Source organism: Odontomachus brunneus, unplaced genomic scaffold (assembly GCF_010583005.1).
Source record: "Odontomachus brunneus isolate Ranch 3 - 2012 unplaced genomic scaffold, Obru_v1 Obru_scaffold_110, whole genome shotgun sequence".
NCBI lineage: Eukaryota > Metazoa > Arthropoda > Insecta > Hymenoptera > Formicidae > Odontomachus > Odontomachus brunneus.
The window spans coordinates 1,094,948-1,106,721 of record NW_022639560.1 but is presented as its reverse complement, the minus strand read 5'-3'; the positions used below and the strand labels follow the sequence as shown (position 1 = coordinate 1,106,721).

At 45.9% G+C, this 11,774-nt stretch overlaps 1 protein-coding gene across 1 annotated transcript; it reads right to left on the bottom strand.

The window, feature by feature from the left end:
• Nucleotides 1-3,850: 3,850 nt before the first annotated feature.
• On the bottom strand, nucleotides 3,851-10,621 carry LOC116849281 (V-type proton ATPase 16 kDa proteolipid subunit). The gene is made up of 3 exons (XM_032826264.1): nucleotides 10,353-10,621; nucleotides 7,416-7,602; nucleotides 3,851-6,954 (listed from the first exon to the last, which is right to left on the bottom strand). The coding sequence occupies exons 1-3, from the start codon at nucleotides 10,426-10,428 to the stop codon at nucleotides 6,750-6,752; spliced, it is 468 nt and encodes a 155-aa protein (XP_032682155.1). The 5' UTR covers nucleotides 10,429-10,621; the 3' UTR covers nucleotides 3,851-6,749.
• Between the last annotated feature and the right edge of the window lie 1,153 nt (nucleotides 10,622-11,774).

The window sequence follows — 11,774 nt, the reverse complement described above, 5'->3', positions numbered from 1 at the left end:
GAGATAGAAAGAAAGAAAGAGAGAGAATATGCGTATATCCGACCCCACGTCACGCGCGTTGCGAGCAAAAGTTTTATGTTTTGATGAAGAGAGAGAAAGGAAAAGGGAAAAATCACGAAATGTCCCTTTTTGCGCGTAAGAACGGGACATTTGCGACACGTTCAATCGATGTAACACGTTGAATATGTTTAGTGGACTCTCGCGTGTTGTATTATTCACACACACACGACGATGTTCGCCGGTTGAATTATTAACACATGCATAAGCACCGTGCAAAACGTGCATAAGATTTGTTCCGTTTGTTTACGACAACGTTACAACAACGTACGCGAGTACACGATCTGCCTGCCGCCCATTTTTTCCGTTCACGATATCATGTCATGAGGTCTGCTCGTTTTTGAAGAATTTCCGAATTAGTGCGTACTAGTGCAATAAGTTAGAGCGAAAGAAAGTACCTAGATAGCACAGAGAATTCGAAAAGAATCAAAAAAGAATTCAGTCGTATGTCACCAATTCTGAGCTTATTTTCAGATGCAAAAAGAATCCCTCAAAGTTCAGTTCAGTGAAAAGGATTCTTTTTGCATCTAAAAATGAACTCAGAATTGGTGACTGAATTCTTTTTGAATTCTCTATGCTATCTGGGTATACTCGTTTCACTCCCACTTGTTGCACGAGTGCAGCTCTTCAAAAACGTACGGACTTACAAGAGTAATGACGTTACTGTGTGTACTCCAATTTTGTTAATTTATTTCTTTTCCCAAACATATGTGGTATATCTACAGTTCCAATTGAATTTATACATACATACATACATACATACATACATACATACATACATACATACATACATACATACATACATACATACATACATTCATACATACATACAAACATATATACGTACGTACGTAACAAGCGCGCGTACGCATAATCCAATACGCCTCGAGATCATTGTATAACATCTTCAGTATTATTTCTCGTATGATGAGCTACGTTGTGTAGAGGAATCTTAGTTTTTTTTTTCTCTTAGATACTAAACCGACAAAAGGAAAAGGAAAAATCGCATCTTTTCTCTGTCAATAAAAACAATTGTTCTTAGGACCATTCATTCTTTATATATCTGTGTGTAACAACCGTCATTCTCTTCTTTCACCATCTCGTCCCCTGTCAAGCGCGCCGACAGGATCGCAACGATGATCGATGTGTGATTGTTTTCGCAAAAGTTAAAAAATTTCACGCACACAAGCACATTGTGTGTCCTGCATTTCGGTCGATTTGTGCTGCAATTCTGAACAGAATCCTAATTCTCGTGAAATACGTAAGAGCCTGTGAATAGATCTACAATTTTATGCGTACCATATGTTGCACTTGTAAATATCGTAAATTACGTGAAGTCATAGATATTTACGAGTGATCGTATGACACACGATACATAGAATTATAGATCTATTCGTAAGTTCTTACGAATTTTACGAAAGCGAGTTACGAATCTTACGATTACGTTTAGAATTGCAGCATTAGTCTTTGCATAACGGGGACGATCACAGAAATAGCGAGGAATGTGCCTTTGTTGCATAATGTTTACTTATCTGTTTAAATATCTATCTAAAGCAGAGTGAATATGTTATTGTGTCTATTCCTATTAGTGTGCCTTTGTGTATTGTATTTAAATAAGCCATAAAAATTAGCATAAATATAGAAAAAATATTTTTTATTAAGTTTAATACTTTAACTTAATTTAAAAAAAAACGCTATTTGTGCTAGTTTTCGTCTTATGACTTATATTTAAGTAGAAAGGCACACTAATAGAAACAGGAGCAGTAATATGGACAACTACCCCGAGTACCCGGACTCTCCAAATTTCTTAGAGTGAAATTTCGCTCGAACAACAAAGTGACAGCCTGATTTTTCAAACTCGAGCGATTCTTCACTTATGTAAGGTGAATTCTTCATTCTAAGGAGTGAATCTCGTGTATTTCAACGTCACAGGAGCACACATTCGCTCTGATCGAGTGATGGATTAGGAATCCACTCCAAGTTCGACTTAAACTCTCGTGATTAGTGGCAGTATCTTCACTATCGCTCCAAGTGAATCTTCACTCGTCTCCAGTGAGATTTTACCTCAAGAAATTCAGGGAGAGAGTTGTGTAAACTTATCATGGCGAATACGGCAAGACGCTAATACTTACTTGAATGATACTTACCGTGTAAACGAGTCGAGTGTGTGAGACGTCCGCGTTTCTTGCGGACGAGTCGATGCGTCAATGGATGTGCTTGAAAGAACTATCTCTCCTCTCCCCGTCATCCGGCTACGTAAGCCGTGCAATTACGAGTATTACGCAAACGCGATTGCGGCGGTCTCGTGAATGAAGTTCGCAAAAGTACACATCACGATTCGAATGGACAAGTTCATATTTTTATTTCCACTTTCGGAGAGTCAGATTGAAAACATCGTGAAACACACAGCTAACATTCGCGTTTTTCTCTTTCGCAATTCTCTCTGTCTACCTTCCGACGTTCGTTCTGTTTTGTTCCTTTTTTCTCTGTTAGTTTTTTCGTTCTCTTTGTCGGGAGACTATGTCGGCCGATCCGAACGAATGAACACACGCGAAGCGTTTACGCTACATCAAAGTATATCGCAAAGTCGCAGCAGAATGTGCATCGGTGGCGAGTGTGTACGTGTGCATGTGAGCAAGCGCATGTGTGTGCGTGTGCGTATACCGCTTCCTCTCCTTTTATTTCTGATTGTGTGAATGGCAGTGATAAAAATGGATATATCAAATTTATGCGTTACGGCTATTGTTTTGTACTTATACACTACACGACGTGTGTGTGTGTATATACATATATATATATGTATATATATATGTATGTATGTATGTATGTATGTATATACAGAGTGTCCCGGAACGAACGGGTCAATTTGTAAGGACAGACTCCTCCGGCTATTTCGAACAGCTGACTTGCTGCTCCCACGCAAGAAGAATCGCTCCACGAAGGGGCGGGGGAGTGGAAGGAAAGATAGAGATCATGAGGCCACATTCCACGCTCGCAATTTCGAGTACGTATATTTCTTGAATTCTTAAACGTTGGCACGCAGCGCAGGAGGATTCGCAATTACTTTCGGCGGAATCGGAGGGTGACAATGAACACAGACGACGACGACTTTATCCCCGACACTTTCGACGTGGAGGAATCTGTCAGCGGGAATCGATCCGTTTATTTCGGGACGAGCACCCTGCGTTTTCTAGGTGATAACTCCGATGGTTGAAAGTGAGCACCGATACCGTTTGTCCAAATGAAATTTTTATTAAACACGGTTTTTCTGTAACATCGAGGACGAATTATAACATAAATAATCATCGATCAGTATCACTTTTTTTCGCGCTCAACAATGAGTCTATTTAGTAACACTGGAAGATAATAGAGTTTGGTAGAGGGCGGGGGGCGGCGGCGGTGACAGCGATCTCTGCTCTCTGCCGAAGGTGCATCATTTATCTTTCTCTCTCTCTCTCTCTCATACACATACGCGCGCGACTCGCTTCATCTTTTTCGTTCACTCGCTCTCTCAGACACGCGACGCACACATATATCTTTCGCAATATAATATTTCAATATTATTAACGTTCACACTCAGCTACACGAGGTTTTGGTATACAACAATACCTAACCTAATCTAGCCTAAAGTTGTAATTGTTTATATAGCGTGAAGCATTGTGGTGGTACATATGTATATACATCGCACACGCGCGCATTGCACAACTACAATTGAATTCCCGGATTACCTTGTAAGATTTTCGTTCTCTTTCCGTCTTCGTTCTTTCGCTCTTTTTTTTTCTCTCTCTCTCTCTCTCTCTCTCTCTCTCTCTCTCTCTCTCTCTCTCTCTCTCTCTCTCTTTTTCGGTTTCGATTGTGTGGAATAACGGGACAACGGGAGAGACAAGAATGTGAGGGGGAAGAAGGACAGTTGGCGGTACAAGTAATTACGTTCGCATTAGTATAGTGCGCCTGCGTTTCCTCGAGCGTAAAGTGACCAGAATGAAGGTCGCTCCCGTTGCAACAAAGCGGGAAGAAAGGAAAAGAAGAAACGGTAAACGGAGCACCATCACCACCACTACCGTCGCCACCACCGCTCCCCGGATCGCTCGTGCGTTCTCCCTTCTCTCTTCTTTTTCCCTCTTTCTTCTTAGCGACGCGCTGGTTTTACACGAGTTCCAGAAAATCGTGATTTTCCTTCCACGTCCGTTGACCGCACCTGCTAGTCCAGGAACTTCATTCTGAGCACACAGTGAGCGCTAAATATGCCTTTTTAATTCCAAGTTACATACATCTCTCATGTGAGCGTCACGTGTAACGTTTCAGCTTGAGAATCAAAAGGGTATATTTGGCGTTTAATGCATCCAGAATATGGTCCCCGTTCTCGTTACCGACGATGTTGAGTGACTATTGTAGTTTTCTTCAAATATAGGCGCATCTTCGAGGCGAGCTCCGTCTGACTGTTCACTTTCTTCAGTTCGCTCTTCAGACTGACTGGTATTTGTCGGTAAGTAGAACACAGAATCGTCTGGATTTTCCTTTTTCTCTCTCTTTCTCTAGATACTAGATTCATCGACAACGTCATCCGTCTTTCTCCGCCGGAAATGCGTCTATACTCTGTGTGTATGTGTGTCTTAGGTAGAAAATACTGCACAGTCAAAGGGGCAAGCGGGCGCTCCGAGTTGCTTTTCTGCTTCTCTGCGCTTGTTGTACCTATTCTCCCTTCTTTCTTGTTTGTTTGTACGTACTCGAACGTGCGTGATTGCTATGGAGAGAGGTGATGGGCCGATCGTCCCGGCTGGTATACGCGCGCATGAAGAGCTGATTGTCAGCTCCCAATGACAATCCACCCAACGATGCTCGACGCGTCTCGGAATTTGTCTATCTGTATCTGCCCCATGTAAGTAATGCGTTTGTGTGATGTGTGGTGCGGTCGATCGGTCGGTATCGTCGAATTTGTCACGAACTAGCGCGCAGCGCCGATAATCTATTATTCTTCTTTCCTTCCTTCCTTCTCTCATCGCCATTGCAAACGCCCGCTCGCCTGAACGTGTTAACTGAACGAACTTAATATTGGAATGTACAAATTATCCTCCGTTTATATGTCGTTATCATCGTATATCTATATGTATATAACTTTTCTCCTTCTCCGGTTGTCATTGATCTCGCTGACTGACTGATCGTTTTCGGTGTGTGTATTTGTGTTCGCCTGACGATGGTACAATACATACGGTGTCTTATTCGTGTTCAGTTTCCCAAACAAGCTTCTCACATATACACACCCGTTACTCCATTGACATACGACGACGTTCACAGTTACGATGTGTGGATATAATATGAGTCGGGGATAAAAATCTCGTTCGGCTAATCGGGGATGTGTTTACCACCGCTGGCCTTTCGCGGCTTCAACGCGATCACTCGATTAAGCGAATCTGTTTCTCTATCTTTCGTTCTCTCTCTCTCTCTCTCTCTCTTTCTTCTTTTCTCTTCTGATATCGCGTTGCGTATCGTTGTCCATGAATAACCGTGAAAATGTGAAATCCAGCCGCGTCCAGCAGCTCTCAATTGACTTAATACTATCGTGTGTATCCGCTGATCAACTACTCGCATTCATACCTTGTTCTCTCTCTTTATATACCCTTTTCTCGTTTTTCCCTTTCACTAAGGTCTCATCCATCGTACCGTTCTTCGTCGATCGACTTCTGACGTTGTACTAATTTCCGTTCGCGCGAGATCTCACAAACTTCTCTTGTTTTCATTCTCTTTCATTTTCTTTCTCTTTTTATGGATATTACGCCGTTTACCACACGCAATTGGCGTGCCGCCTACACTTATATACTTCTACCATCCGATGATATAATTTCGTTTTTCTACTTTTTCTTTTATTCGCTCATTCTCTCTCTCTCTCTCGCTCGCTCTCTCTCACATACTGCCTATGCTTGTCGCTTCGATTGCATTGTAATATGTATATGTATATAATTGTGCTAAATATTCTTTTTATCAATAACACGTTTTTTTTTCTCTTTATACACTCAGTAGAGCCGATTAACTTCAACTGTTAATTCAATGTCGTTACTACGCTACAAATGATTACTATACAGTGAAAGAGAAATGTTCGGCATGGGATTATATGGGAGATCTTCTCTGTATCTTTCTCTCTCTCTCTTTCTTCCATTTCTTCCTATGCGTATGGTATTCCCCTGTCGCCCATGTTGTTGTCCTCAGTTGCCGTTCCTTTTCCTTTCTTCTTATTTTTGGCTATACACTCACTCCTCGTGAGACCGCGGCGTCGAGACGTGTGCGCCGTGTCTCGAGTCTCGCCGGTAAATTTAGTCAAGCGGGCGGGTATTTCTCGCCGATCGCGCAACACCTTTCCAATGTATGATTATGCGACTTATGTGATGAGTAATGCGCGGTGGTTTAAATGCTCGGACGCTAAGATAGATCGACTTCGAGTACGATATTACAAGAAGGACGCGCGGAGATGAGTCGACGGTGTCTTTTCATATCTTTTTTTTTTCCTCTTTTCTTTTCGGCAGGTAGATAGGTGGATAAGGTAAAATGTATGTATGCATCATGGAGTAACGTGATTTTAAGTAAAATGTCAAAACAAGTTGGTTGTAGTATTATAATAGAGTCGGGGAGCGCTGTTGGTTGCAGGCGACATGTCTTGCATGGAGCCATGGGCAGGTTGAGATGCCGCTACTGACCGTTTACTTGGTGTATAGGTAGATGGCGACAATCAGACCGTAGAGACCCAATACTTCGGCGAAGATCAATATCAGGATCATGCCGACGAAGAGGCGAGGTTGTTGCGCGGTGCCTCTCACACCAACGTCACCGACGATGCCGATGGCGAAACCGGCTGCTAGACCGGAGAAGCCCACGGCCAGACCAGCACCCAAATGGGCGAAACCCCTAATGGACAGAAGTACGGTTCCGTTAGTGATCGTTTTTCTTAAAGATCTAATTAATAAGACAAGCGGGACAGAAACGCGTTTTCTGATGAGTCATGATATCCTCTCAAGTCAATGGAGTATTGCAGTGGGCAACAGATAACGCTGCTTATTTGTCGATTCTCATTATGTATGTATATATGCGTGTACAGCAAAGTCGAAATTTTAGATCAAAAGCGGACATCATGTTGCCGAAATGTCGCTTCTTTGCGTCCACACGAGAATCCATCCGAACGGTGGCAGCTCGGTGTGCAAGTGAGGCAGGGTCCGTTCTTTTTAACTGAATCAGATTGCACTTTTTGCTATTAGAGTCAAACAAGCATACGTAGCAGCTAGGCGTTTAAGGGAACAGGAACAAAGTTCCAGTGCAACACTAGTTTAGGTAAAAATAACAGGCCTATTATCTGAGAAAGAGATACGTACGTAAACAGCTTGTAATCCTCTCTTTCGAGAGAACCCGCGATGAGGACGGCCACCACGAGGCCGTAAATGGCAATAATACCCGCCATGACAACAGGAATGATGGATTTCATGATCAGCTCTGGCCTCATGACGGACATCGCCGCGATTCCTGTGCCGGCCTTCGCTGTGCCATACGCTGCTCCCAAAGCTGAAAACGAAATTGATCTCCGTTATGTAAAAGAAAATCGAGAGACAGAGAGAGAAAGAAAGAACAACCAAATATGCAACGCGAGGCGTTATTGGCGCAATTGTTACCGCAATTATCGTTCATTGCACGACGATATTCGCGCACAAACCTTCTTGCGATTAATTTGACTCCAACGCTACTCGAGGCCATTCCTTCGTGTTTACGTGCAGTAATGCGACGCGTGTCAACAAGATGGTGCAGCGGCGCGTTACGTTTTCGCGATGTAATTAATCGGAGGACCTTTCCTCCGGGAGAGAATGGACGGAGAAAAGGCCGGGAAACGCAGGCTCGACGTTTCCCGGCCACGGGCAAACGGCCATTTTAGACGGTGCGTGCTTTCTCGACACACTGTACGTCCCTGTTGGCAGTTTCAGCCGCGAGCATGCACGAGGGATTATCGATCGAGCCCGTCGTGATAGACGGTCCCGCCGGAGACGCGGACGAGAATAATTCTCATCCCGAGTCGTTGTGTTTTTCCGACTGCGCGCCGAGCTACATCCTCCTCCTCCTCCTCCTCCTCGTCTTCGATCAGTCGAAGATCGATCCGCGCAATGAACATCCGCGCGTAATAACGCGAGATCCGACGATGAGGCGGACAGCAGGTGTCTACTACCCAGCCCAGCCAGACTGGAGATCGCAGTCACATGATTCTCACGTTGGCAGTCACATGACAATCGTTCAAGTCCCATCCCGTGAGTAGGGGGGCGTGGCAGCGGCGATCGCCGTGCGTTTTTTCCTCTGTGCCGTTTTCGAAAACGCGACTCTCGCGATTCTTTTCGCCGTCGTCGACGTCATCGTCGTCGTCGTCGACGTCATCGTCGTCGTCGTCGTTGTTGTCGTAGCAGCACTTGATTATGTTGCGAATTACCTGAGCGATATCTATATAATTGCACGGCTTATCGCCGTGCTACCGCAATAGATATTTCGCGGCAAACGTGCAGTTCCACCAGCTGATTCAGCGGCTGATGTTCGGCTCGAAGTCCAGAACGAGCTATGTCGCAAAGACCTCTCAGTGGAAACAGATTATTCTCTCGTCACTTTGATACTTTGCTCGCGTCTCCTTGCTTTCTGTATTCTCTCTCTCTCTCTCTCTCTCTCTCTGTCTCTCAATTCTAACACTATTTCTCATTCGACCTCGTGAATTGTAATCGTCATGCTCCTATTATTTCATTGGCGTTTTCGCCGATTACGCGCTAAGGAAGTGTGAAAAACTGCCTCGAGTGGACGGAATCAATTTGTGCATTTTCGTCGTAGAAGACAGAGAAAGAAAGAAAGAGACAGAGATAGAGCGCGCACGCATCGGTCGATCGCGCGACAGTCCCGGCGAAGGAAGTCGAGTTCAATCGATGCCTCGAATTGATACGATTCCACGAAGAATTCAGTGACGATGCGAGGCGAAAGCGCGTTTTTTTTCACGAACATCTTGAGCCGGTGTTTCGCGAATTTTGCGCTTCCACCGACAAAACTTGGCGGCATATAAGGCATGAGAAAAGCGGTATACGTGTATTGATTTCGTCGATGGAAAGCGACACCCGCGGCGGTCACAGAATCGTCGTTTTATCAACGCAAATTCGGAGAAAATTGTTAATTAAGAATCAATACATGGCACGCGCCGAGACGTGTTCGCGCTTTGGAGAGAAGACGAGGAAAAAACGCGAGTGAGCGAGCGAGACGGAGATAGGTCGAAAGAAAGAGAAAATCGGTCTCATCGACGTTAATTTGCATTCACCGCGGTTCCCGTTCATAACGCTCGCAATAGCATATTGTTCATCAATACAAATCGCAATTTACATAATCTGCGAATTATTAGCCGGTAGAGGAGGCGCAGGCGGAGAATAATGGTAACGTATCGTTGCCATACCTCGCGGGCGGCGCGACTCGTGACACTCACGAGGCGCACGCACTCACGCATTGCGTTCGCGTCCGTCTCGTTTTCGCGTAGCTTTTCCGAGGCTCATAAAATTCTAGCAGCGTACCGCCACCGTCACCGCCGCGCTCTCTCGAGGTCAGCATTACGAAATAGCTGCGCCCGGTCCGGCCGCGAATATAAGTTTCCCAGAGCGACAGAGGATCGCGGCACTTGGACCGCTTCGTTTTCTGCGTTGCGAAATAACGTCGCGGTCCGAGCGGGGAAACCAGACGATGAACGACGCCGAGTGAAAATCAACTAGGACGTCGAAATTGGAACGGTGCAACGATCAAAACGAGAGAACAATTGACGAGACGGAGGCAGTAGGCCGATTCCAGTCGGCGCTTGATAAGATAACGCATCCAAATTCCATCCAGCCTCTCGACGTCAGCTCGGCTCGTCTCTGCGTTTCGCGCGGCGCGTGACGTTTTCGGGCCGTTGCGACGAAAGGCGAGCCCCGTCGAACGCCCCGAGGAAAATGCACCCCCGCACCCTGCGAGGATCGATAATCCGTCGTGCGCCGCGCCGTTCGCACACGATTTTCTGTCTGTTTTACGCCGCTCCCGCTTGAGAAAATGGCGTGACACGGTATATCGGTGCCGTGTCGACGACAAACCACGGCAACAACGACGACAACGACGACGATGACGATGACGACGACGACGACGACACGTTGACTGCGAGTATTGTGTTGATGACGATGTGATAACGCAAGCGTTACGCGCCCCCGAGACCTCGTGAGGCACGATCGAGCGAGATCACGAGGCGGCCGAGAGAGCAATCCCGGACAATCGAGACTCACCGGAAAATATGATCGCAGAGGCGGCGCCCATAACGCCGAAGAACGGCGCGTATATCGGGGCATCATCCGATGACATTGTGGCTGGATTTGTCGCGGCTCGGCGGTCGGGTCGGTCGCGGGTGTATTTACAGGTTGCCGATCGTCGCGCGCGGAACGTCGAACGTACGAGCGATCTTCACACTCACTCACTTCGCTAAACTAGTGGCCACTGTCAAATATGGCCTACCGGAGCACAGTGGGCACGGGTCATGTGATGAGTGACGAGCGCCCCGGTGCGAGTAGAAGGAAGGTCGCGCAACGCGGCGAGTACGCGTGAGTCGCGCCGCGATTGGCCGGCGGCGGCGCGACCGTGCGCGCCTCGGCGAATCTCACCGCGCGTCTCATCCCTACCGTCTGACGTAGTCCCCGCGAATTGGCCGAGAGCGGCGTGCGCCGCCGCGCATCCGGCTCGCGCACGCCGTCGTCGCGCACACGCGACCGCGCGAGGAAGCGCGTGACTTGAGTTTTCCGACGGGATTTTCCGGCCTGTGCGTAACTCTTCCGGCGAGTCCATGCCGGCGAAACGTTCCGGCGGCTTTTCGCGATCATGTAGGCTCGCTCGCTGGACATCGGGACGCTATGGAAACGGTTGGCCGGGCGATTTCGCGTGCTGCGCGTGATAGGCACATGACTGCCGAGCCGATGTTTGAACTGTGTCGTCGCCGGAAGGGCAAAGAGGGAGAACTTTGCACAGCGTGGAGGTTTCGTGGAGTAGGGTGAAACGTGATAATGGAGCAATGACGGGACACGGCAAATGATATCGGAGGGGAGAATTACCTTGAAAAGATTTAGTTGCTTGTTTCGTAATAAGGATCACTCGATCGACTTTCTTACGTTATCTGTTTCTTTTTGAATTACTCTGTTTCGCTGGATAATGAATCTGATTGGATTGATTATACCCTTCCGAAAACATGCCCAGATAAACGGAAAAATCTTTTTGATACATTTAAGCGATTATGTTAGGTTGTGTTCTGTTGAATATTTATCGATAACGAATGTGCGATCTTTATTCTTCGATTTCCTGTGTTCTGTCAATCATGAATAATCTTGATTCTTTTAGGATAAATATATTTGCCCTCCTTTTAAAGCTGGTTATAGATCTGTACTACTTTGAGCTTGAGATAAAGTAGATGCAAAGGAGAAAAAGATAAGAGAGAAAAAGAGAGGAAAGAAGTGTAAAAGTGTAATGTGAACAGTACAAGTTTGAAGTAAGAAAGAGAGATTTGTTTGGTAGAATTTTTTTGGGTTTAAGATCAAACGATGATGTTTCTCCAAGATGTTTAGATGAGATCAGGAAATTGTTTGCCACGAAAATACATTTTATTTTCATGAATAGTTGCAGCCTGATGCAACGCGGAATGAATCATCATTTTAGAAAATGTT

Coding starts and splice junctions, on each gene's coding strand:
- LOC116849281 (XM_032826264.1), bottom strand. CDS start 10,428: ATGTCATCGGATGATGCCCCGATATACGCGCCGTTCTTCGGCGTTATG. Junction 7,603..10,352: donor CTCTGCGATCATATTTTCCG/GTGAGTCTCGAT, acceptor TTTCGTTTTCAG/CTTTGGGAGCAGCGTATGGC. Junction 6,955..7,415: donor GAGGATTACAAGCTGTTTAC/GTACGTATCTCT, acceptor TCTGTCCATTAG/GGGTTTCGCCCATTTGGGTG.